This window comes from Manis pentadactyla, chromosome 3, assembly GCF_030020395.1.
Source record: "Manis pentadactyla isolate mManPen7 chromosome 3, mManPen7.hap1, whole genome shotgun sequence".
Taxonomy (NCBI): domain Eukaryota; kingdom Metazoa; phylum Chordata; class Mammalia; order Pholidota; family Manidae; genus Manis; species Manis pentadactyla.
In genome coordinates, this window is record NC_080021.1 from 118,610,260 (window position 1) to 118,636,371 (window position 26,112).

At 39.5% G+C, this 26,112-nt stretch overlaps 1 protein-coding gene across 4 annotated transcripts in view; it reads right to left on the minus strand.

The window, feature by feature from the left end:
* NRP1 (neuropilin 1) overlaps positions 1-26,112 on the minus strand; it is a 137,138-nt gene that overhangs the window by 43,100 nt on the left and 67,926 nt on the right. For all 4 annotated transcript variants that reach the window (XM_036912207.2, XM_036912206.2, XM_036912205.2 and 1 more), the window contains exon 7: positions 1,431-1,586. In XM_036912207.2, coding sequence (XP_036768102.2) covers positions 1,431-1,586 — 156 coding nt within the window. The remainder of the gene's footprint in view (positions 1-1,430; positions 1,587-26,112) is intronic.

The following is a 26,112-nucleotide window of genomic DNA, read 5'->3' on the forward strand; positions in this document are numbered from 1 at the left end:
ATTCTGGAAGCCTTTTTGCATGCCAGCGTGGTCCTGACTGTGGACCTAGTGTGAGCCACGTGCATTGCCGGACCCCCTCAGAGCCTGTGCGTGCTCTCTGATGCCCCCCGCTGGGCCAACCACCAATGGACAGTGGCTGATAATGTCTTGGAGAAATGGCCTGAAGGTCTGAGGTCCATTCTCCCCCCTCTCTCTGGGTTTTATTGTTTGTTGGTGTGTCCTTGGCATTAGTGTTCTATTTGTTCATTTGAAGCTAAAGCATATCTTCAAAGAGCTACTCCTAAACGAAAATAAATCATGAAACTCAGGGGCAAAATTTACTCTTGAAATTCCTACAAGTGTTGACTGTGAGGGGTTCTCTCCCCCAGTAAGGATTGGTTCTATACTCTCCAGGGCCAGACCGCACCTTGCTTGACCTTGGCTGTCCACAGACTTTTCCTCGCACAGAGCAGCTGTCTACTTGTCTCTGTTTCTGTCCTCCCTGACCTCAATAATGGGGGCTTTGGAGCTAATCAAAGGGAATTAATAGCTCTTTCACCTTATACCCAGGAGGCTTTGCTTAGTTCCAGACCCAGAAGGAGAAAAATCAAGGCCATGAGTGCTCCAAAGAGAGACAAGGACATGTTCATTGGCCTCTTCCCAAACTCAGGATTTCAGGTTACCTGGATCTTTATTAATTCCGTGAGTTTTACTCGGCCTCCAGGGCAGGCTTTTAATATGGGAGAACAGCTAGTATGAATTCTCAGAAATCTTTTGATTTGTAAATCAGAGCAAGCACAACTTCAAATAAACAGGCAGGCTGAGAAAAATATCTTAGTTCCAAATGATTTAGGGCACAGCCCGGGGACAGGGCAGGGTCTGCATGGCCTCCTAGGTGTAAAGCAGCCAGGAGGGGTTAGTGTCACTCATGTGATCTATGGGAACATCCGTGAACTACCTTAACTCTCCTCATTCTCACAGAAGCAGCTAATACACTTGTAAATTAGCTTGGGAGCCACAAAGAGCAGATGAAAAGGAGTTTTCTACAACCAGCCCATTACAGAGGGAAAGAAAGAATGGACCTAGGGGAGATAATGAAGAAACAGGCAAAGGAAGCCAACAAGTGAACTCCTAAGGCCCTAAGGGGGCGAGTTTATCCTATGCACACAGCGTCCAGTCCCTGTGGGAGGCCTAAACTGATTCTTGAGTCTGACGCTTAATTTGGCTGGTATTGAATTTTCTTGGAAACATCTGTATAATTTCCTCTTGGCTTCTGGATCTGGAAACATGAGACCCCTTGGTCAGATTTAAACCTCTAATTGCACTTTTCATTTTAAATCAATTCAAAAATAAAGTAGGCCAGACAGAAGACTCCCAAACAAAGAAGTATAAATTGATTATCCGTTTCAAGGACTGGATAGGTTCAGAGGGTGGGTGGCAGCCAAACTTACAACAGGTTTATTTCCTTCCTTTATGGTGATCCAATCTTCCCCATTGGAGCTAATGTCCACCCTGTAAGTCTTGACGAAGTATTTCTTCTTGGTTTCCTTTGAAATGGCCCCCTGTGTCCCAACCGCAGTGACAAAGCGCAGAAGGCCCAGGTCTACCTGCAAGACAATACAAGGATGGTCAGCCAGCTGTCCCTGCACCACCACAGCCTGGAGCCTCTTTCTCTGGGGGCCCCACCATGTATTTTCATCCACTGAGATCAACAGGCTCTAGTTCCATCTGTCATCAACAACCCCTAAATCCCACTCCCATTCCCTTTAAAGAAAGGCACAGAAATGACTAAGGCAGCAAACTGGTCTAGGTTGGCAATAGCCAGGAAGAGACCTTTCTCATCACTGCACCACAGCTGCTTGATCTCTAGTGTAAAAGAGAAAACTGGGTTTGACACCATGCTGCTATACTTTCCCAGAGATTAAAAATGCTTTCCAAACTGCACATTAATATATGCCATTTTACAAACAGAAAATCAAGACGATTAAGATCAATGCGCAGCCTGGATACTGGAGCAGCCTGGGCTCGGACTCAAGTCTAACAGGATTGTGTTCCCCGTTACTCTTCAGCATCTGCCCCCTTCCAAACAGAATCAGACAGAAACAATGCTGGCTTTGGAAGCACTCGGAGCTGTGGTTTGGGGAGTGGGCCACTGGTTTATTATGTGGAATGGAGTGGAGAGGAGGAGGCAAAAGAAATATTTCTGTTATACTTTTAAATTTCTTCCTTCCCGTGGCTCACTCCTTGCAGGTTGGCTTCAAAGGCAGGTGGACTCCAAGGCATCATCTGGGGTGGGCAACGCCTCCCTGTGACAAGGGTTGGGGCTTGCAAGATTCTGCTGGTAAGTTCTCAATGGACAGCCTGGCTTGCACCTCTCACTAGCCTACCTCAGACCCCTGAAGCTCGGGCCCCTTGGGGGGCATCACATAGTGATGACCAGAGGGCCACCAAGGCCTCGAAGGTCTATGACTTCATCCCAGGGTCTGCAGTGGCTTGTGCTGCTCCCATGGCCTTGTGGGTGAGTAGGAAGGGCAAGGATCTAGCACCAGGCATATAAGGTCCTCATGTTGGCTCTGCCCCTAGCTAGCTGCTGGGTCGTGGACAAGTCAATTCATCCTCAGGCCTGTAAGAGTTCTTCCTTTGTGAAATGAAGGAGTTAGACTAGGTAATGTGGTAATGTGGACCTTTCAGCTCTGACTTACTATGACTGTGTTTTCAGTCAAGTAAAATAATTTATTTTCCCTTGCATTTTCCTTTTATCCATCACTAATAACCAAAATCAATCTTAAAGCAAAAATCATTACTAATTTCTATATACTAGAAATAGTTTCAATTTCCTTTTATAGATACATTTGATTATTCCTATAAAATGATTTTCCTCTATTTATTACACCCCCTATTGCATCTTTGTGTAATAAATAAACTTTAAAGAAATGAAACCCAAATATATGGTAAGTACTTCTTAAAGGACACAGGAAGTCACTGCACATTACAACTGATTACCATTAATAAGATATTTCAATAGTACATTCATTATTAAGAGGCAAGAGAATGCCATTTCCTCTGAGAACAACGAATGCCAGAAAACAAAAATGTAAAAAACCGAACACACCCCCCACCACAACTTCCAAACCCTGCTTTCCACTCACAACATGACAACCTAGTTTTCAGAAAACAGTATTTCAATTAACCCTCCAGTGCCTATAGGCCATGAACACCTAAAGAATTTCCATTTTACACACAGCTTGCCTCATGAAGAATGATTATTGTCTTCCATGATTTGCTTTTTCCTGACGGCCCCTGGAGTAGTTAAATCAACATGTTGCCAATTCACTTCAAAACTGAACCAAAAATTACATCCAGGAAAAACAGCAATATCCCTGGCTCACAGAAGGTACACAATTCAACAATAGGAGATTTCATCCAGGAAGGAAGGGGGTACTGTTCAATGTAAAACAATCTTTATTTTATTTACCTGATTGTAAAGATGTGAAGTCTAGGTTCTAGACTACTGACACCAGATTTAAGAGACAAAAAGAGCAAGACTTTAATAGAAATTAATATTTTAGGATAATAATGGTGGATTTTTTTTTTATCCCCTAGCATTGTACAGCAGGATAGGCCTTAGATGCATATTTATGAACGATTGAATTGGTAAGTATAAAGATTATAGAGCAAATAATTTGAGAAACATATGAGACAGTGTTTATCACAGTATTATTGATAATGGAGGAAATTTAAATATATAAAAGTTGAAAAAAGATTTATACATCATGATGTATAAATCTTTGTTTTAATTTAATATTTTAATGTTCTATGAAAGTTTTAATGACTATGAAGTTTTAATGTTTCAAGTGATATTTAACAACATTGTAAATGTGAAGTAATGGAGGATGTCTTAACTTTAACTTAACAAATAAATATTTATGAACACATTTTTATCAAGTGCCTATGCTTGTTAACTCAAATTTGAATTTTTTTTTCTAAAGTGAAACATAGTACTTGGTATGAATTTGTGTACAAATTTCAAAAAAGGAAGACAAACCCTTTTTGCCAGATTAAGCAACTGAAAATACAGGACATTTAGTTAAATTTGAGTTTCAGATACATAGCAAATATTTTCAGTGTAAGTATGTCTCATGCAATATTTGGGATAGACTAGCATCTGGTCCATTGCTTACTTGAAATTCAAATTTAACTGGGTAGTCTGTATGTTATCGGGCAATCCTAAATTTAGCTCTATTTGAGACAACTTTAAACCACTTTAAAATCAGGTGGTTTTAAGTTGCTGCAAAAACTCGCTGATTTACTAATGCTTCAATCTGAAAGTTAATGGGTGCTCTGGATATGGTTGCACTCAACAATTTCAGTTGTTTTCAAATGCTTTGGGACATTGAGTACTTCCCTGATGGTCCATTGAGTCATGCCCAATGCCATATTCACTTTCAAGCTCAAGGGCCCTTAAAATCTTGACATCCAAGGGAGCATGAAGCAAGCAATTTAAATAAACTCTGCCTGTCAAACTTACAAATGGCTCTTTGGTTTGGAAATGATTAAATTCCCAAGAGTGTACATTCAACTTAGGCTGATTTGAAACAACTCTAGAACTTCATTCCCTGGTTTCCCTTTTCCTCTTTTTAAAATTTTGTTTTTTTTAGTGTAAGATTTAGTTACCAGGTAGTGAAGAACTTATCTAGAAGAATCTTAGGCACCAGAAAAAACTGACTTTAAAGGAAAAGCAACTGACTGGAATTAACTAGGTACCCAACACAGGAAACGTCCAAGGGCCCAGAAAGAAATTCCCCCAAATATACGCATGAATCACTCATAAAAAAGAAAAAGCAACTTTCTTTTCTCAACAGCAATGAAATGCAGTAATAGCCTCACCTTGTAATTGTATAAAGTTTCCTTCTGGGCTTTAAAACCCTGCCCATTCCCTTAGTGCCACATTGGGATACTTGAAATTTCATTTCATTTTCCTTCCTAACATTACTTCCATGGGGTTTAGCAAGGATGAATGACAATCTCACAAATGACTTGGGCTGGGGCCTGACCTGTTGCCATTAACACCAGATGGTACCCAGAAGTCTGACAAGGCACAGCCCCTCAGTGCTGTGAGAAGCCTTACTGCCAACATCAGAGACATTCTTTCAGTCCTTTCTCCCTAGACACATTTGGGAAATGCCCAAACAGCACCCCTCACATGCCTCAGAGTTTGGGGGGAGATACCCACCCTTCACCTCAGAAGCCCCACTGCTCACACTGATGGTATATGGGTCAAGAGACCCCCAGGGACTGGATGCTGAAAGCCTGGGTGTTTACACCTTTGTCATTAGTAATGCTTTCTGTACCAACTGTGACCTTGGTCTCCATCTACCTGCTGCATTTACATCCTCCAACCTTATCTTTCACCTGGGACAGGGACCCTGGGTTTTGACAGAGTAGGATGAGGACCTTCAAGAAGAAGCAAAACAGAATAATTACGGTCAGAACAATGTAATAATGTGCAGAGAAACTCCTACTGAAACTCTGTGTTAAACATCAAGCAAAGTCAGAGTCACACAAATTCTTTAGGATAAAAATACCATATTAGGAATATAGGCAATTTTCAGTGGGATTGGTGAAAACAGAAAGGCAGCCTTCAGGCTGGGACCAATAATAACTAAACACCTCAGTTAAACCTAAAGATATAAGCCCCTAGACAACGCCCAACCACGGACTCTCTTGTCCCCTCCTGGCATGCACCAGGAGCTCTGTCCTCTTGCTTTATCTCTAAATAAAAGCCTCTCTCTTACTTCCCTGCCTTGAGTGTTTGCGAAGTTCATTCTTCAACTCTAAGAACAAGAACCCTGGCATCAAAGACACATTAAACCATCTTTTACTCCCAATGCAAGAAAAGCCCTTTCTGTCTGCCTGCCATGTCATGTAAAGTTCCCTTTCTCTCTTTTTTGACTACACATGCCTTTTTCCTCCTTTTGTCTGGTAGGCAGAGTAAGTCACTCCCTAACCCACCTGTTAAGTGTCCAGCTCACATTTCCACCACTGAATTCCCCTTGTTGCATTTTGCTGTACCCCATCCAGACTTCATGATTTCCTTTAGGAAATAACTGCTTTTCTACATAGAAAAGTATGGAGACCTAGTGAAAATTCATAAGCTGCAGAAAAGATTACAGAAAATTAAATCTCCATAAGACCACCATTAGGAACTAGCCACTGGTAACTGCCTTTCAGAATTATTTTTCCATAAGAAAAATGTATGTGAATGTTGTGCATGTGTTTTGTTATTACAAAAATGAGGTCATATAGCCTCTATGTTTGATAACCTGCTTTTTCTTTAGGTTTATAAACATATTTCCATGCCAAGAATATCTCTCTACACCATTTCCAAGGCTTTGTGGATTTCCATGGTTTAGTGGTAGTGTTAGGCAGAAGAACAGACATGAGCAGGGTGGAGAGAGAATAAGGCCAGTAAAACCCACTAAAAGAGACTCAAAGAGTTAACCAGATAAAATTAGAGAGCCAGAAAAGACTCACAGAGTTAATGAGTTAATCAGTTGAAGCTCCAAAGGCCAGAAGTAAATTGGAATGCCAAATATTTCCCAGATAAAGAGAAGTATCTGAGCACAGCCCATGTCCTCATTGTGTCAATTAGATCATGCCATTAAGACTTAACATTAGCCTACTAAAAGGCCCAGCTTATTCTTTAACTTAACCTATACGCTGTTTTTTACTCCTCTAGCCCCTAATCAAGTAATTTGCAACCTGAGCAGGAGACAACATCACGATTAACTTAGCAAACAAGCCCAGATGTAAACAGTGTAGTAAAAACAGGAAAGATTCCATCTTAAAGCTAAGATTGCATTTTAAAACCCAGGAATTTAAGAAGTAAGATTCTTAACATAATTCTTTAGCAAACAGGTAATAACTCAACCCACCTTTGGGGCAAGGGAGGCAGTCTTGATTGATATGTTCCAAGAGAGAAGCTGCTATCCTGGGGAGGAACCGGATCAGTAAATTTCTTGTGTTAAATTAATTTTGCAGAATTACCTGGAGGACTGATAATAGAAGAGACATAATGTCTCTCATCAAAGACAAACATCTTGAGGCCACTTAACAGGTCTATACTCCCTAACCCTTTGTTATTACATTTCTGAAAAATCCTTAAAAGGGGGAGGGAACCCCCAACCTTTCAGGGCACCTCTCCTCTCTGAGGATACCCACACTTTCTCTCTCTTTAAATAAAACTTTCAACCTTTGAGCATGCCTCCTCCTTTCTGAGGAAGCTGCACTTTCTGAGTGCATAACTTTAAATAAAACTTTTACTCTGCTTTGCCACTGTGTCTCTGCCCTTTAATTCTTTGTTGCTGTGGGACAAGAACTGAGGAAAATAAACAAGTCCCCCTAAGAGTAGCATCATCTGTTTAATCAGTCTGCCACCTGTGAACCTTTTTAATACAATGTGATGGACATTCATTCAGTGGACACCTAATACATGACCTGCTAAGTTCTATGGTAAGTGGTGAGGATATAGCAGTGAGAATGTGGGAAGCATAAGCACATGGTTATGGAGTGGAGTGATGTACATAACGTGGGGTGAACAATAGAGGAGGGAGTCAACACTTCACCCAGAGCTTGTAGGTGGGGGCATTGGAGACATTTTGCAGCTTGGATGTCTTAAGAGCCATGGTGGGAGCTTACAAATGGGCACAAAGGCAAAAAAAATGTCCTAGGGAGAAGCAGGAGCAGTGAATGCAGGGGCCAGTGGGGCAAAATGGATGAAGGAAATAATGGGCATGAACAACTGGCTGTGCTTCCCTTACCACTGCAGAGATTTTTTGTCAAGAAGTGTATTGATTTCTAAAGAATATTATGCTGTGGCCATTTGGAAGCCAAAATAATCAGCGTCTCATTGAAAACCACTCAAGGTCAGCCACTGGCCATCTTCTTGGCAGTTAAGCTTTTTGAATTTCTATGAACTCACACCACTCTCATTCTTATAGACAAGATTGGCAACCCAAGGCAGGCAGCTGGTAAGACAAATATACAACCGTGGGGCAGTTCTACCCAAGCCACCCCTCTGTGCTCTGGGGGGTTCATTGTCCTAAACAATGCTTCTTTTCTTTCCATAAAAGTTCAGACACACAATAACCATAATTAGGTAACCTGTTTTCCATAAATTCAATCAGCCCTGCTCCAGTAACTATTTTCTTACTTTGAAAGAATATCATTATTTCACAGCTGCTTTATTTTTAATTGGAGGATGGATGGGATTTTGCATCAGTCTGGTGTATTTCTGTTTAACATTAAGGGAGATGGTGGGGGCGGGCACACAGAGCTGAACATCAAGTATGTTCACTAAAATTGTTGAACGTTTCACTGTGTGTGTGTGACAAACATAAACATCTGGTACTTATCTGACCAGACACAGAACTTCTTTACAGAAGTTCATCAAACTCCTTTTGTGGCCTAGTGGACATTCTGAGTTGGTTTGTGTAGCACCATTGGCAGAAGTAACCCATGCTATCCTGTTTCTGATAGAAATATCAGATTCTAGAACTGCTCTCAGTATGTCTACCCATATCTTACTGTCCATACGCAGACAGAGTAGACATGGCTAGACAGCAACCATGAGAGAGGAAAGCCCACCTCTCATTTTGGGTGGGGAGAAGTGCTCTTTTAGAGGAAAGCAGCTGTCCTCATCTACTTCTGTGGGGAGGGGGCTCTGGGAATGGTGTCCCACACTTCAGGGGTGGGAGTGAGGGCATGGGACCTCACCACCTTCCTGACTTGCTCTTTGTTGTAAGATGTCTACAGAGTAGGTGTAAGCTATATGCACTTTATAGCTATGGCATTGTCTTAGTAATGACAGGAAATACATTCCCCAGATAAAGAGAAGCCAGGAGAGGCACACATTTTACTGGGAATTGCTTGAGGACAAAGTGCATGTTTTAGCATTGTGTGGTAAATCATGTAACAAACCTTTGCAAACTGCTGGATAAACACCAGCACGCAGTCTCCCAGCCATGAAATGAATATTGTTGCTTCTTATAATAATGCATAACTGGCTATTGGTAATGTCATAATATGGAAAGCCTCATTTCTAAAATGAAAATCTGTCTTGTTCAATAATATTCTGCCCCACTGAGCTCGCATGGCAAGGGAGCATTCACCAGCTTTTAACATTCTCAAGACAGGTCAATGCAAGAGCCTGAAAAAATAAAGGACAAAGAACTGAAGTCTGATCAAAAACAGGAAAAATACTGGGGGTGGGTGGGTAATGTGTCAGATTTTTTTAAGAGCATCTTTGATGACTCAAAGTTATTTAATTCATCACTAGACACTACAAGCTCAAGAAAATATTTTTAAGCAATTGTCTCATTTCCTTAATAACACACATGTTTTCTGAGAGCCTGAGCATTTGAACATCAATGCTGTTTGAGGATCTGTGGGCTTAATTCAACACACCTGATTATTGCATTCCTTAACTTAGGATCTTGGACTTCGTAGAGCTACCAACTGGAATACAACCACTTAATAGTCAGTTAAATAATTCTCTATCTCTTGATGTATTTGTCATTATAACTGCTATTATATAAAAAATATTGATGGCCAAAATTACTGTTACTAGTAGAAAATTCATAGGGCTATCCCTATGGGTCAGGCATTTTATTAAGGGCTGAATTTATATATGTTATCTCTTTCCATTCTCACAGAAGTCATATAGGGAAGGTTTTATTGACAAAACTGAAGAATAAAGTGATGTTTGCACCTTGCCCAGAGTCACAGCATTTATCAATGACTGAGCCAGAGCTTCCCCCTGACCAGATGGTGGCCCATGGACAAACTAATACACCTGTGCTGTTCCCAATTCCTACTGTAAAAACCATAATTATTGAAAGGTAGTTTAGAATTACTTAGTAAACTATAATTAAATCTGGTAGTTACTCTTTTTGGAAATTAAATCTTTTTGTATAATTATAGAGAATATGAAACCATTTATAATTACTTTGACTATCAATTTAAAATTTACAACTGGCTACTGGAAAGCAAAACTTTGTAAATGACTCAGGCTGCTGAAAAACAAGATAGTAGTGATGGATCACTGTTAGCAAAAGATAAAGAGAAAATATCTTAAAATTTCAGTAAAGAATAAAAACATCCAAGTACAAGACAAGTGTAGTGCAAGAAGAACCTTACCAATTTTCTTTTCTAGTTTTAACTGCCTGAGTTAATCTTTGTTTATTTCCTTGCTAAACTAAAGGAAAGCATTTTCTTGGGTAACAAACAACTGGTTGCAACAAAAACTGTGCTGATAGTAAGACAACCTCAAATGAATGAACACAAGAATTCTGCTATCAGAAGATGGGAGCCAGCCAGTTAAAATAACATTAGATAAGGTTGTAACAGCACAGATGCAGTGGAAAAGCTGGCTTCCCTGACAGCCACTGTGCTCACAGCAAAAGAACTAGGGAAGTGGTAAGAAAAATGAAGTCACCAGACAAGGGCTGACCTTTATCTTTTTTTGCTGATAAAAAGAGATAATGTTTATGTGGACTCCTTTGCACCTAAATTCATGGCACATTCTCTCACTCTCATGTGAATTTTTTTTTGCATAAATCAGAAGCACCTAATTAAATTAGAAATATTTAATTCTGATATGTTCTTTGAACTGTCATTCCATCTGGTTCTGGTTGAATAGTAAAATCTGCCATAGTTGTTAAAATTGGCAAAAAAACAAAAGGGACTCCGTGCAGTAGGTTAGTACTCCAGCATTTCAATTAGAGAGATTTCCAGAATCCTGCTATGCATGTCACTCCAACAAGGGAACCATAAAGATTAAATGTGAAGGAGAATGCTGTTCTAAGAGTAAGACACCACCCCTGTTCTACGTTACCTCAGTGTCACAGATACAACACCAGGTTTGAAGACCTTTGGTTTGAAAGCATTGCATGGGGCTGTGAAACCCTGAAAATGCTCAGTGTAATTTAGGAAACATATTTAAGACAAATATGGATGGAATGTCTTCACATTCTATGCAAAACCTGAGTTTTTTTCCATCCATATTTTCTAGAACAGATATATTGTGTTCAAAAAAATCAGATAAATAGTCCATTTTAATCTTGCTCTTACTTGATAACTCTATATAATCTGGACATTAGGACACAATATATTCTGATAAAAAAGGAGAAAATGAAATGTTATTGGGGTTCTCATAGCCACTGAGATACAAGTAATCAACATGTAAGGCGCTCTGAACCTGTTATCAAGAGTTAGAACAGCTGGTTCAATCCCTATGCATTAGAAAAGATTGCTTTATATTTTTAAGACATACATTGACCTGTGAACTCTTTCTTTTTTAAAATGAAGACATTTCGTTGCTTCAATACCATGTTGACTTGAAGATGGGTATAGCTTAGAGACTGTTAGTACCTTGGTCAAGGCAGTGACATTTAAATGGCTCCCTCTTCCAACTAAGATAAAGGAACTCTTGCTGGGCAAGGATTCGGGGAATTAATATTTTCAGTTAACATTTTTTGAATCCTGCTTTGTCAGTTACATTAAATTTAAACCTGAGCCTGTCCTTTGATCTGGAAAGAGGACAAGTACTCAGAACAGACCAACTGCAATTCCTAGAAACTTGGTTAATTATTTAACTTAAAACCTTTATAGTAAAAATTGCTTCATTGGATTTTCTTAAGAGAAAAATATATGTGCCGTAGTTTTTTGAAAAATTGTAACCAGCTTCAAATATGTATCAACGTGATGTAGGTCTCCTGGCTGCATAGGACAGTCGTAGACATGCCCTTGCTAGATGGGAGTACTCAGCAGGATTTAGCAAGTGCATCCACTATGGGGGACATAGGCTGGTAGAGGAGTGAACTGTTTATGTGTACTAGCCATGGAAATTAGGAGAGTGTTCTCCTAGTAGAACACCTAACATGAGGGAATTGCAGGGGGCAGGTAGGCATGGGGAGGTGAATGGGTCACTGACGCAGTTGACGGCAGTGATGCAGCCCTATATATCCTGTAAGATCAAGCAGATTGTGTATATAGATCTTGGCTCCTGATATTCCTCCTTGCCAAAACAAAGAGGTACAGTAATGGAAGAATGAATAAATAATGATCTGAATGGCAAGCGTTTTAAAATTTAGTAGCAAACTTAATATCTCTTCATGTAATTTCAGTAGGACTGTATTATGTAGATTAAGGGCTAATTTATTATTATTGTCATTGCCAAATATATTTTGGGACATACTATAAACTAATAAGCAGAGCCCAGATGCATGCTCACATGGATGTGTCTTAAAGCCCATTTATGGTGCTTCACACATCATAAATGCTTAAACTGAAAGTGTGAAATTAAAGTGAACTGAAGGATGCCAGTGTCCAGAGAAAAACACTTAATCTATTAAATTCAACACACATTCATTGTTTGCCAGGCTCTGGCAGCAAGTAGGCCTATGAGGAAATAATCTTAATACAAGACTGAAATTTAAAATGAGGCTTTGGGGATTCAGAAGAAGAAAGATTACTCGTAGAACAGGAAAGATAAGGCTGTATGGAAAAGAAGTCATTTGAATCATTCAAACTGGACCTCATAGGAGAGGATAAGACTTTGGCTGGGGAAGAGGTCAGTGTTGATGAGCTAACGAGCTAACGGCAGAGGCATAGGAAAAAAATCCCACTCAGCTGACTACATTTCAAAACATCTGATATGATGAATATTTTTCTAATATCTAGTATCTCTTGGCAAAATTTCCTTACACAGCAGGGGTAAGTGTCCTCCACTCGCCTACCCCTGAACACACATCGCCCTTTGTGTGGGCCTCCATGAGGTCCACAAGCCTAGGCCAGGAAGTGCGTGGCTAGTGACAGAGAGACAATAAAATCTTATCTGTAATAAACCATTAAGCTTATAAGCATGCACTGCATTGCTGAGGTAATTCTGTTAGAACATGGTTTCACTGTCTCTGGACATCCAAGCATTCCTGGGGGTGAGACATAGACCCCAGTCTGCCTGAGGCAGATGATTCTCTCTTGAGCCTAACGTACACCCTCCAGTCCTATGCTATGTTTATAACTATGTTTAAAAAGAAAGCACTTCAGTGAAACCGCTTAAAAGCCGTGTGGTGTTTTCTTCAGGGGTTCACACTGCTATCGAAATCATACTGTTTGCTCCTCCAGCATTTAAGGCGAGGGCAGTGAGTTCAGAACATGGTGGGTAGTTTGGTTTCTAATACCCGTTGCACTGTGGAGGGAAGCTGGTGACTGGAATTATTCATCTGTAACACAAATAACCGCTTGATACTTGGGTGCAAGGGAGGGAAGGTTACCAGACTTCCTGCCCTCTCATCAGTGAGGGAAAATGTAGGTAAACAATAAATTCCCATACAGTGCAAATGGACTGCATTAAAAATACTCCACAAATTCTAGGGTGACAGGGAAAAAACTGGGGCAATGCAGGCAGCATATGTTGGCATAAAGCCACACGCAGGCCCCAGAAGTACCTTGGTAGCCTTGTCATCAGAGGGTGACCTGGACATTGTTAAGCAAATTAATTAGCCATTCCGAGCCTTAGTCTCCTCTTCTCTCTGTCAGAAATACCAGTGCTTAGTCCATTTAGTTACTTCTCATGGTTATTATGAGGATCATAATGATGCATTTGTACACACATTAACTGTAAGAATGTGACCCTAATAATTTTTTCCTTAGTCATTTGGGCAATTGGAGTGTGTATGTGTGTGTGTAGTTTTGCCTGCATAATCTAGATAATAGCTCCTATAAATTTAATTTTAAATTCACCAAGCCCTACATACAGTGCCAAATCCTTAGCAGATGTTCAATATGTGTTTGTTGCATTTAAATTCAGTGCTGTGTCCATCCAGCATTGCTGGCAAGATCTGAAACTCCTTTCTTCCAAATAAAAGTCAACTGCCCATCCTTAAAGTCGATGTTAAAGTGCTTGGGCAACTAACTTGTTCACATAACCTAGGAATGTGATTATCTTGATGTTAATAATTGCAAATATTATCTCTACTCATAAAACTTCCAGTGCTTTGAAAACTCTACCTCTTCAAGTGAGAGAGCTGAATTATGTGTCTCATTGGCTAGGTTAATGCTGTGTGAAGCTTTCCTCTTTATTTATTTCTCAAATGAACTCTTATTAACTTAGTATTGTCCCTCCTCCCAGAAGTTACCCCAAAAGGTAGCAGAGCTTAAATGATAATTTTTTCACTCTTAACTATCAGGCTTTCAAATATCTCCTTAAAGCTCTCCTCTACCTTTTAATTTTAGAGCTAAGTTATTTGAAAGTATTACATCCACAGGGTGCTTATGTATTGGATATTTATTTATCTCTTATCTTGGACTTTTCCCAAACCCTCCCTGATTTTTGAAAAAGTAACATCAAAATTTCATTGCATGATGATAGGTTTCCATGGTTTCACCTAATCAACATATGATCTTTGTAAGATGTTGGAATCATAGTTTTGTGTGGCAGGTGAAGTGCAGATTTGGGCCTTTTGCGATTTTTGTGTTTCTTTGTCTCATGGTCTCTAAGAAATAGCCACACAAGAAAGCTTCATGGGAGAAGCACTGGAGCTGGCCTGCACCGAGGCAAGGCTGCGTAATGCCTTTCCGAGGTACAGCGACCTCAGTTACAGACACATACATCTTTCCAGTACATCAGCAGCTTCAACAGATTTTCAAACCTACAAGATGAAGATAATACTACATAGAATGTACAGGTAAGGTATATTTATATCTTAAAGGCTGTTGTCCTGTGCTACCCACAAAGTTTTGTCTGCACTATCAAGGAGATACCTGAATGATTCAAGATAAACACGCTTTTGTACTCATATGGCATCTATTCCAGGACAAACAGAATGACCTGTTTATTATTAGTTTTGCAGTAAGTAAGTCAAGACGTTAATTTTTCTCCCATCTCCTAAAAGCTTGGTTTCAAAAACAAACACAAGGATGAATTTCTGGAAACTTAAAGACTTGCAGATGGAGGTGGTGGTCTAAATCAGTGTCTTGGCCTATAAACTTTGACAGCATCCTTTTACACTGATTTCCCGTGTATATCTCAGTGATCTAGGTGGGTGACCCATGCTAATGAGAGTTTCATGTGCTGATGGAGAATCTGGAAGTGCAGGTGTCCAAGAAAACTCCTTTATTTGGCATTAAAAATCCTGCAAGGAGTTGATGGGATTACTGAGATTAAAGTCGGTCACCCGCCTAAGGTTATAATGAATGCTGCCTTGGAGACAAGAAAGAAGAGAAAGAACAGGCTGCCTAGGTGCAGTTGGTTGTCAGAAAGTGTGTGTAAACAGTTAGTCTCTGAAGGGGTGCCAATCATTCCTGAGAAAGGCTGAAATGAAAATGAACTTCACCATTTAATATTTGGTCAACAGCTTTTTCCCTGCTGGAAGCTTGCCATTCAACAAAGAAATGTATGTATACTCAGTTTTTTTGTTTTTGTTTTTGGAGATCACTTATAAAGGGGGTGGGGGAAGCTTTGAAATAATGCATTTTCAAAGAACTCCTCTCTAAGAAAATCACCGGCAATTACAATTCACAAATAATGCTCTATAGTTTTGGATTGAGCAGAGGCCAGCCTATGGCAGTAGAAAAGCAGGCATTGGAAACTCCATGGACGGAAGTGAAAAATGAAAATGAAGAAATTTTATATAATGATCAGTGACTTCCATGCTCCTGGAAGAAAGGGACAAGGCATGGATTGTCCTGTGCTCTGAAGACATGCTGCATTGCCATCCAAATGCCGTCAGTGGACAGAACTGCAAAATCTTTTTATGTCCTGAAAACAAAAATCTATCTGTGGTAATTTCATGCATTCCATCCCATTTCCAATGGGAAAAAAAATGCATCTGTACTATACTTTCGAACCATAGGAGGACAAGCACAGATGTTACACTAAACATATCATGTTATCATGTTATTCTTGGGGCACTGCTCGAAGTCCATAGCATAATGGAAACTGTGACTTGCATTTATTTATCTGCTAAAACCATGCTTAACATGTGGTTGGACACATCTATTTTAACCCCATACTTGGAAGTGAGAAGAGGTGAAATATTTTCTTGGTGAACATGGCCATGCTGCTGCATGGGGGGAGGGGGTGGGACTGGTGGGGGTACAGGGGGACTTATTGACAGAAAAAAATGGAGCTAAGGCATATATTTGGAAATGCCAAAAAAGCATTCCTTTCAAATTTCAAAGCTGCATACAACTTTGCAGGTTTTCACAGCAATAGGAACTCTATTACATTGTCACTATACTTCTAGATGTAAAGTTAAGAATGAGAACATATTGTTTTGCAGGGTTTTAATAAAACTCTCAGTATTAGAATTTACAAAAGAAATAGAATGAACTGATCCTTAATCTGTCTGAATTACTTTTGATGAAAAGATTTTAATTATGGTGACTTTTATATGAGGCACATGAATATTCTAAATCTAGACAATTTAAAGAAAAATAAGTAGATAAATAGGTATTCACATAAACTTTGGGAAAATAGCAAACTTCTTAAGACTAAGGAAGCTGGCTTATTGTATTACAGAAGTCAATAATCACAGTTGAATTTCAGCACAGTCAGATTGATCCCCAAATTATCTACTCTTGCCTCCTTTTCCTTTCTGTACTACTCCCCAGAAGACACAGGATAGCCCAGAAGGAGGTCATGTAAGATGCTCTCCATATTTGTCTCAGCAACTGAGATTCATTTATTGACTAGTAGTTTATCTAGAAGACGTATCATGTTAAATTAACAAATGTATTGCCTGGTTTTTCTTTACATGGTAACTGATTTTTAAGTGATTTGTTGCCATCTTGGTAATGGAACTTTCTAAATAAATAAGATATCCTTGTAAATGAATGAAATATTTGGGAACATAACTACAGAAATAGTATAATGTATGTGCTATCGAGTGATGTTGATCGAGAGAATCAACGACTAGTCTGGATTTTTAAAATAGTGCTTAAATAATTAGGCCAAGAACATTCTGTGTGCTCTACCTTCATTTTTTTAAAATTGGCAACTTTAAAAAAAGCTAGTTTTCCTTCTCTGCATGAGTGCTGGGTACCTTCTGAAATAATCAAAATAGCCTTCTTCAGAATTTCATATTTCATATGATCTGCTAAATTTTCATTCTCATGAATATTTCCCACTGGAAATTTTGTATTTTGTTTCTGGATCCTCACACTAAAGGCTCTGTCAAATTTCTTGCACATGAAGCTATTAACCTGAGTGCCTACCTGGGTCTTGGTCTTCTTTCTTTGGAGATGGGGGCCTATCTGTGTTAGCATTGGCCCTATGTAAACATATGATGTCACAGATGCTAAGACAACTGTAGTGACTTCCTACGGTGGGAACCTCAGAGCTGTTTTTCTTCTTTCACTTTTCTGGGTTAATATTATGGCCTGTCACATGCTCATACTCCAACTTGGTATTCATCTTCTTACAGAAAGAGAAAAAATTGTGTACTGGCAAGACTTGAAGGTGTGAACAGTGTGCAATGGTAGGTAAGCCTGTGTCTTACAGATATTTCTTTCCTTCAGAGAATGGAGAGACATCAGTGGTGAACTGTCTAGGCTTTGTCTTGGCCTGCTGGTGGGCCGCATGTCCCTGGGAGCTAGTACAAACAAACCAAGGAAAAGTACCCCCACAAGTGAAGTTTCTATGTGAAATCCTCAAATCAGCTTCACGGTGAAGCCAGCCTGAGCAATTACATCATCTACGGAGAGAAAATCTTTTTAATTAAAACAAAATTTTTGCTATGTGTCGTCTCACATGATTATCAATACTACTCAAAATGAATTCCAGCTATGCTTCCTGTATTTGTATTTTCATTTAGGAAAGCCCAGGGAACCAGCTGATAGAGTAAATTTATTTTTAATAGAATCAAAGAATCTTAAATGCTTGAAAGAACTTCAGAAGCTGAAGGCTCAATCACCCATCTCCTAAAGAATTCTATCTTTAGCTGTCGCAGGCTTGCTCAAAGAATAAAGGAGTTTACTTATTTTTCTGCTAAATTCAGAAGATGTAGTTATAAGTTAAAGAATTAGAAATGTAAGAAAAATAAAACTGATAAAATTATGATTTCATTCTTCAGAAGGAAGGCAATCAGAAGAATGTCAAAGATGCATTTTTTAAACCCTTGAGGCAAAGAAAGCTGGGGGAAAGAAAACACACAAGTCACGTTTGCAAGTACCTGTGTGATTTTTCTGAGTCATAACGTGTAATTAGTCTTTAATTCTTACACCATTCAACAGTTGGAAATATAAAAGCATAATGCATATTATTACTATTGGGATTTACAGAGCATTTTTTATTTAATCTACTTTCCTCTCTTTAGTTGAATGTGGAATGGAACAAAATTTGAAGGCTGGTGGGTGGAAATGGACAAAGGAAATTGTGTTTGTGTGTGTGTGTGTGTGTGTGTGTGTGCGCGCGCGCGCGTGCGCGTTTCAGGTCAGCATCCCAAATGTTACTTTGATGTGGAGCTTTCAAATGGTGCATTAAGGTGTATTAAATGAGAAATAGGAGAGGGCACTGAATACCCATCCACAACCAGACTTTGCAGTGCTCAGGGTAAACCTTTTCACCTGTGGAGAAGGTCATTGTAATATGCTAGAAAAGTTTGGAACTGTGGGTTCTACCCATTCTGAAGAACACACATCTTTTGCTCTGGGGCTTTCAAATTTGATATAAAAGCTATTTAAAGCTTAAGAGTTTGTGTGTTACATTTCACGTGGCATAAACATAGCCATTGCTTCTAAATGTGAACATCAATGCACTCTGTAAAAGGTACAATTATTACCACCGGGACAGAAATCAACAAACCCCACCAAAGGAATTTCTTAAAACTGCTATCATAAAATCTGTTCATGTTATGGATTTCATTAACATTTGACTCCCTGAGGATTCCCACTTGTATAATAACAGAAGTTCTTTAAATTTTAAATACCACAGACAGGAACAGCCTTTCACCCAAAACAGATGTGAAACCATCAACCTTGCCTTCTTACTGGTCCACAGATATGAAATTGGCTGGTAATTGATAGCTCTTAATTGTGTTGTTGTTTAGGTTACAGAATTGAAAACTTAATAGTATTTTTCCCATGAAAAGATAAGTTAATAAGCCATAGACAGGCTTTCAAACACAGTTCCTTGCTGTTGATTGCATTTGAAGTTAAAAACACCATAACCACCACCTTAGATTTACATATTGCAAAAAAACTAAAATAGGTCGGCAAAGGTCAGGGACACACAGCGTCCAGGTGCAGAGGGGCTCATTTCAGTCTTATTTTTCACCAATTTTGTCAGCAATGACCTGTGATTTTATCCTTGTGTTTCCTTTTCTTAATCCCATCCTTATTTTGAGACCCAAGCATGCAGTATTCTAAAATAACATCTGTATTTATTTAGCTCAAAACAGTTCACTTTTAAAGAGCTAAAAATAGTGAAGCTTAAGATAAATAAGCAAGGAGGTTTATGATGCTATTTTCCTGCATAAGGTAAACAGATGGGTCTGTATTTTTGGAAAACAAAAGGATGATGGCTCTGTTCAAGTAATACCTGTGACAAGTGCTTGAGAAGTGACAAACCCAGCCAAGCAACCAGTTACTTGTTTTTTTTCCTTAAATGCTGACCAATCTGATTATTTTAAAAAATGATTTGGTGAGGACTTTGGACATATTCTACACCAGTGGTTTTCAGCTGGAGGTGATTTTCCCCTGAATAAGACACTTGGCAATATGTGGGGACAGTTTTGGTTGTCCTAACTGGGCGGGTGTGTGTGTGAGTGTGTGTGTGTGGTGGGGGAGGCCAGGGGTGCTGACTGCAATGCACAGGAAGCTGCCACAACAAAGACTTGTCTAACCCAGAAGGTTTGTATTGTTCAGACTGAGAAACTCTGCTCTAGACATAGTACAGCCATTTAAGTTTATGCTTCTGCAGTGACTGTTCAATTTAATAGACAATAATTATCAATCAGGAACTAAATAGGGATATGCTGGGATTTAAATGTGCTAGCTGAGTGTTCAGGACACCATCTTAAAGAAGGACCCAAATCCACATATTGTTACAATTGAACAGGCAAAGAAGTGGGAGCAAGGATACTATTCTAGTCCAGGTTCTGTCATCAACTTGCTATGTGGCCTTGCAAATACCTTTACCTCTGAATATATAAATAAAATAAGGAATTTAGACAAAATGACGTTTGCACCTGCTTTTAGTCTTGCACTTAAAGTTGAGATGTCCTAGAAAGAAAAAAATTCTCTCTCAACTATAACTATGAATGTTGGTTCCAAGTCAATACTGGCATATAAGAAACCCAAACTATAAGCAAAATAGAATGTGTTGCATGCTATGCAAATTAATTTATTTTAAGTGTAATTCTACCTAAACAGTGTGGCTCTTTCAAAATTGTCTTTCATCTTAAAAACAAGAGAAGTTTCTTTAAATGTCAGATATTTTCTTTAGGGTGTGTTGACATGAACTATTCATTCAACTGATCTTTAAAAATGAGTTAGGTGGTTGACTTGACCAAAATGATTAGAATTGTCTTGATATTTTCTATATGACCAATAAGGTAAAAATGTTTAAATAAGTATAGTGCATGGGCATTCTGTTCTCCCCAAGTCATATCGTTCTTAAAAACACAACAGAAAACTCTGAATTTAATTTGTCTCTATCTATGATTCCTCTGTATCTCCTTCAATTGACTTCCTATAATGTGGAAAACCAAGGTACCAGAGAAAGCATTAGAACTGAGTTCTTCAAGAGACAGTAACTTTTGGAATTCAGATTTCTGGAGTGGACCTAGTCATAGAAAACAGGTCTATGATGCATGTAGGGTAAAATGCAAAGCATTTATTTAATGCAGGAAGTAGAAGTCAATGCAGAAATCAGGAAAAGATAACCAAAGGCTCACTTTAGGGCATTTTTTTTAAAGCAAACAGTCTCCCTTCCAGATCAATGTTTTAGCTAAAAGAGCATTTAATATTAGTTGTAATAAACACACACACACACACACACACACACACACACACACACACTCTCACACACATACATAGCACACCTGGGGAATAAACATTCAGTTGAACAGCTGTATTTTCTCTAAATTTGTCAACATTATATTTTACATGCATCATTCCATATTTCAGTAACCCAGTGAGCTATTTTTGTCAGTTCTCTAGTTACACATTTATAAAGTATCATTTTATAGCAATTTTACCAATTTACTAATGATCTGAGTGAGATAATATCCCCCCTAAAGTGTTTGATTTATAAGCACAGACTGTTTACAATCAGGATAACCTGGCTCAATATATGTTTCAGATCAGTCAATTTAGCAAACAGGACTGATTTTGAATACAATATTACAGGTTATCAACCTGCTAGAAACTAGCAATTGCATGAAAAACCAAAAATTATTCCATAGGAGATACCTTTCCACACTCAACACATCAATGTAAGAGAAAACAAAAGATTTGTCTAGAATGTTTAGAACACAAGAAAACTATACATGAAACTTGGTATAATAAATGACATTCTAATGCTTAAAGATAGGTTACTTCAATGTCTACTTTTGATTTGGGAGACAACTAACTTCAAAGATAAAAATAAGGGCAACAAAGTCTTCTAACTGAATAAGCATCACTCACTCCTTTCTCCCACTTAAAACTGGCTAAAAAACATGCCATGATACTGTGTGTCAGAGGGAAGAGTTCCAAGAATTCATGAGTTATTTCATTCCAGTTGTCATTTAAGTTGTCATAGCTAGCCCCTTCTTAGCTTCTGACATCAAGCCCATGCCTTCAAATGATCTTTGTCTCCATTCTCAGCCAGTGGGCACTGAGTCATGACAGAGCCACTTTGGAAATTGCTGGCAACGATAACGCGTGGCTCTGGATGGATGCTGGGGAGCCTCCAGGTATGTAACCTGGAAGGGCTGTGAGGCCTGAAGGAGGCACTCTGGCCTGGGTAAGGAACTAGCTGTTTGAACGACAGTCTTCTCTTGAAGGCCTTAGGACCTCACCTGGCTTTGTTTTTCTCTGTAGAGCTGGCAAGAAAAGGTATCTGCCCAGTTTACCTCATCTGAAAGAGTGTGAGATGAAAAAACTCCCAATGTGAATGGCCTAAGAGCTAAGCACAGGCCAGCTGCACCCTAGGCCTGACCACAGTGGTGATTCAGCAGCTCCAGTGGCCCTCTGGCTTCTTCAGAGCCTCCTGATGCTTTCCAAGTCTGAGGAAGGAAGTCCACTTCAATTGTATATGCCTGATTTTTCCCACAACTGCATCGTTTCCCCTATCCGGGACTTGGTGAGCCATTCAACCACTCCAAGCCTATGTTCTCGCAGGAAGTTGGGGATATAAATCTCCATTCTCCATAATTTACATTCTAAGACAAAAAGGCATGTGTACGCAAAGGTACTTTTAAAAAGGCAAAGTGCTACAGGAACACAAAGTTCTGCTATTGGAACATGTCTTACAGTTAATTTAAAAATCCCCAAAGCACCCTAAAGGCCTCTTGGATTTGATCAGTTGTGCATGTTGAACTGTCACGAGGGCGCCTGCCTTCTTTGGCACTATAGTTGTGGGTGACTGAGCATGACTGAGTGTGTGTGTGTGTTGTTGTGGGTGGGTTTTTTTCAGTTCAGCCCACCTCTTTGCCACACTAAGACCTTTGTTACTGATGTCTGCTTTCAAAGTTCCTTCAGTTACAAATGTGGAGTTTTATCGAAAAGAAATACATATAAGGCAAAACGAAAACATGGAAACAAGCTTTCCTCAGAAGGCTGGTGCTAGCTCCCCTCTTCTGGAACTTTCCTTCTCCTCATACCTCAAAACGAACATGCTAGAAAATGCAGTTGAGAGAGAAGGACCCTTTGCTTCGGGGGCTTGCTGGTGCAATCTCACAGCTACAGAGAGAGTGTCCTCTTGGTGGTTTCCTTCTGTGTGATTAATATGTAACAGGGCTGGTTGACTAAACAGGATGTGGTTGAGAAGCCAACTGCTTTCTGCCCCTCTGGAATACGTGAAGGCATAAATAATCCACACCAAAATTTTTCCCATAAAAGACAATGGCCCCAAATTTGGAGAAGAGTACCATTTCAGCCTGAGTTAGTTTGTCAAGTAATTCTATTTCTGAAGTTACTGGAGGGTGTGGTGATCAATCAGTCCCTAGGGCCATTTTTATTTCTTTGGATCAACAAAGTTCATATCCCATCCAGGCTTTATGTATCTTGCCTTTTTTAAAACTTGTCTCCTGGCATTTTAATCAGGGAAAAGTCACAGCTGTTTGGACAAAAGCACTCCCAAGAGCTTTAATTAAAGCTAGAAAGACAAATCTGTTTATGGTGTGGTGAACACTATCATTAATAAAACACCGAAATAACTAAAGAATTAAATTCGGCTTTGTGTGTGAATGGTTATGCTTAGGATCAATGAGAACATGTCTCCTGAGCAGATATGTATGCTACGCACTTAGTTTGCAGAGATGAAAAATAAAAACAGGCTGATTTCTCTGAGATTCATGGTATCATCGACTGCTAGAGCTTGAATGGAGAAGGCTAAGTTACTTTTACTTTATAGCAAAACAAGCTCAGTTTCAAAGAGGGTAATGGCTCTAATGATGTGCTTGAACATTAAGAATTTTTATAGTTCCACTGGTACAGTGAGTCTTTATTTTGAATCCTTGATTGTTTAACTAGAAACAAAAGAAGAAAAATACTACATTAATAACAAGGTAAGTAGTAGCTCTAGGACACAGAACAGAATAGATGCTCTGAAAAGAAAAATGGGCAAATTTTACAGTGTGATTAACTTTGTTACTGATAGTTAAAAGCATTTAGCCACTCAGGATATGAAGTGGCCTTCTGAGCAGGATATGACCATGTGCAAACCAAGGCGGGATTTCCCTTCATGCTCCTTCTCACTAAATCGCCTCTTGACTTGTTTTTGAGCTTTCTGGCAGACAACAGATCTCACAGGAAGCACCAATGTGGACGTCCATATTGACAGTTAATGATGCATTGTTTTTTTATGTCACTCAGTAATTTCCTAGAGAAAACAATGGGGACCAGAGACTGTTCCTGTCTTGAAGGAAAGTCAGCTTCCAGTATTGCCTTATTAATTTAACACATGCAAGTGTTTGTCCTTGTTGCTATAACAACATGTTTTGTGGGGGTATATTTCATGCAAAATGTGAACAAGCTGAAAAAGCAAACAAATGCCACCCGCACACTGATGTGCTTATAAATGGAAATGTCTGTGTGCCAGCGGTCCTGTGATTGGAGGTATGTGCCGCCTGCTTGTGGCTTCAATTATGCTGTACTTATTGGTTCATTTATATAACATCTATCCAATGAAATCAACAAGCCAACCACCTCCAAGGAGTTTCCGAAAAGCTGGAAACATAATTAGGTGATGGGTGGATAAGAGCACCTGTCATGTACACAGACACAACAAGCATGCAAATGAGCCCACTGAGCTCAGGAGGGAGGAGAAGGTAATTTAATCTCAAGGTGAACTGAGGCTAAGCTTCTCTGACATTCACCTTCCAAAGAGATGGAGGAGCAAGGAACCTAGATTTCAGGCTTAGAAACAGTAAGCCCTAGCTCACCTGGATGTGGGCCCTCCCAGCAGGAGGACAAGAATAGAGGGGGCTGACGGCTACACAGGAGGCACATGTATTTATACGAATGACAGAGAGAGCACACTGAAGGGTAAAGAAGCAGGTGATGGAGTTCTGACACATCTTGCTTCGAAGGTGGGTCACTGTGACCTTGGGCATTTACTTATCTTGCTGACCCTTAGTGTCCTCATTTTAAAAATGAGGGTAATTGTATTCGCTTCACAGGATTAAGTAAAGAAATGTCAAGTACTCAGCAGAAGTTTGGCCACAAAGTAATCGCTCAATAAATGGCAACTTTCTGTGACATGGCAACATCTGTGAATGACACCCTCATCATTAGTACTTCCACCAACTATTACTAGCTCTCCTTTCTCTAGTGCATGTCAACCTGCTGCCCCTGGGGCTGAGTGTGTCTGTGGAATGTGCTTTGGCAATGAATGTGGTGAATGTGGCTAGGAGTGCTCTTTGAGAGAACCTCAAGAGCTAGCATGATTGGCCAAGCTGTCTCACTCTGCCTTGGTGCCAGACAACATTGCTCCCTCCATCTGGGTCTCAGAGCAAGGTGTGGAGCAGACCCCAGAGACAGAAGGCTAGCAGCATGAGCAGGAAGGGGGTGTTTGTTTGGGGGTGTTGGTTATCTAGCTTCTCCTGACCATGTTTTGATAGAAAGAATTGGACAATTTGAGACTTTTCTTCTTCTGGGGCAATTTCAAATTGTGCCTGCTTCCTGAGAATGATATAAATCCTGTCCTGTTGACAGAATGCTTTGTGGGAGTCCATTCTGTCTCCATGTTTCTACTGACAGAGGATTGCCTTGGACAGAAGAATTGCTACACTTGCAATTTCCAAACTCTTACAAGACCACAGTCCCTAAATTATTGAGTGCTCTCCACATTACTAAGAATAGGACTACATTACCAGGCAAAGATGCTTAGCACTGCAAAATGCAAGCTTTCCTCTAGAGGCATGTCTGTCAATCATATTGAACTGCTTGTTGGCTTGGGGATGCAGAAAAACAAGTTACCAAGAGCTATTCTGACATAGGCAAATTCATTTCATTTCTGACTTAATCTAGAGTGGGATTCAGCAATCCCAAGGTAAAAGTCTCATCTTTTCTCACCCTCTGCGCATTTCTCAGTGTTATCATTTAGAGGTTAGCATGAGTTCAGTCTCCTGTAATAGGCCATTTCACTTTAAGTGTATGTTAAACTAATATTGACCTTTCCAAAGTAAAACAAAATTTGACATTTGTGCTCAAAAGACTGAAACAGCAGTAGATGTATAAAGTAGGGATTAATCATCCTCATTTTTTCTCTTGCTTTGAAACTCTCTCTGGGAATTAGTCATTTTTATATATCTAGCAATGAATGAAAGACAGGCTTTGCCTACACTCTGAAAAGGAAGCCTGGTTCTTTCTGCAGATAACTTTGTATAATTTGCCCACCCAGCCAGATGCAGATGTTTCATCTGA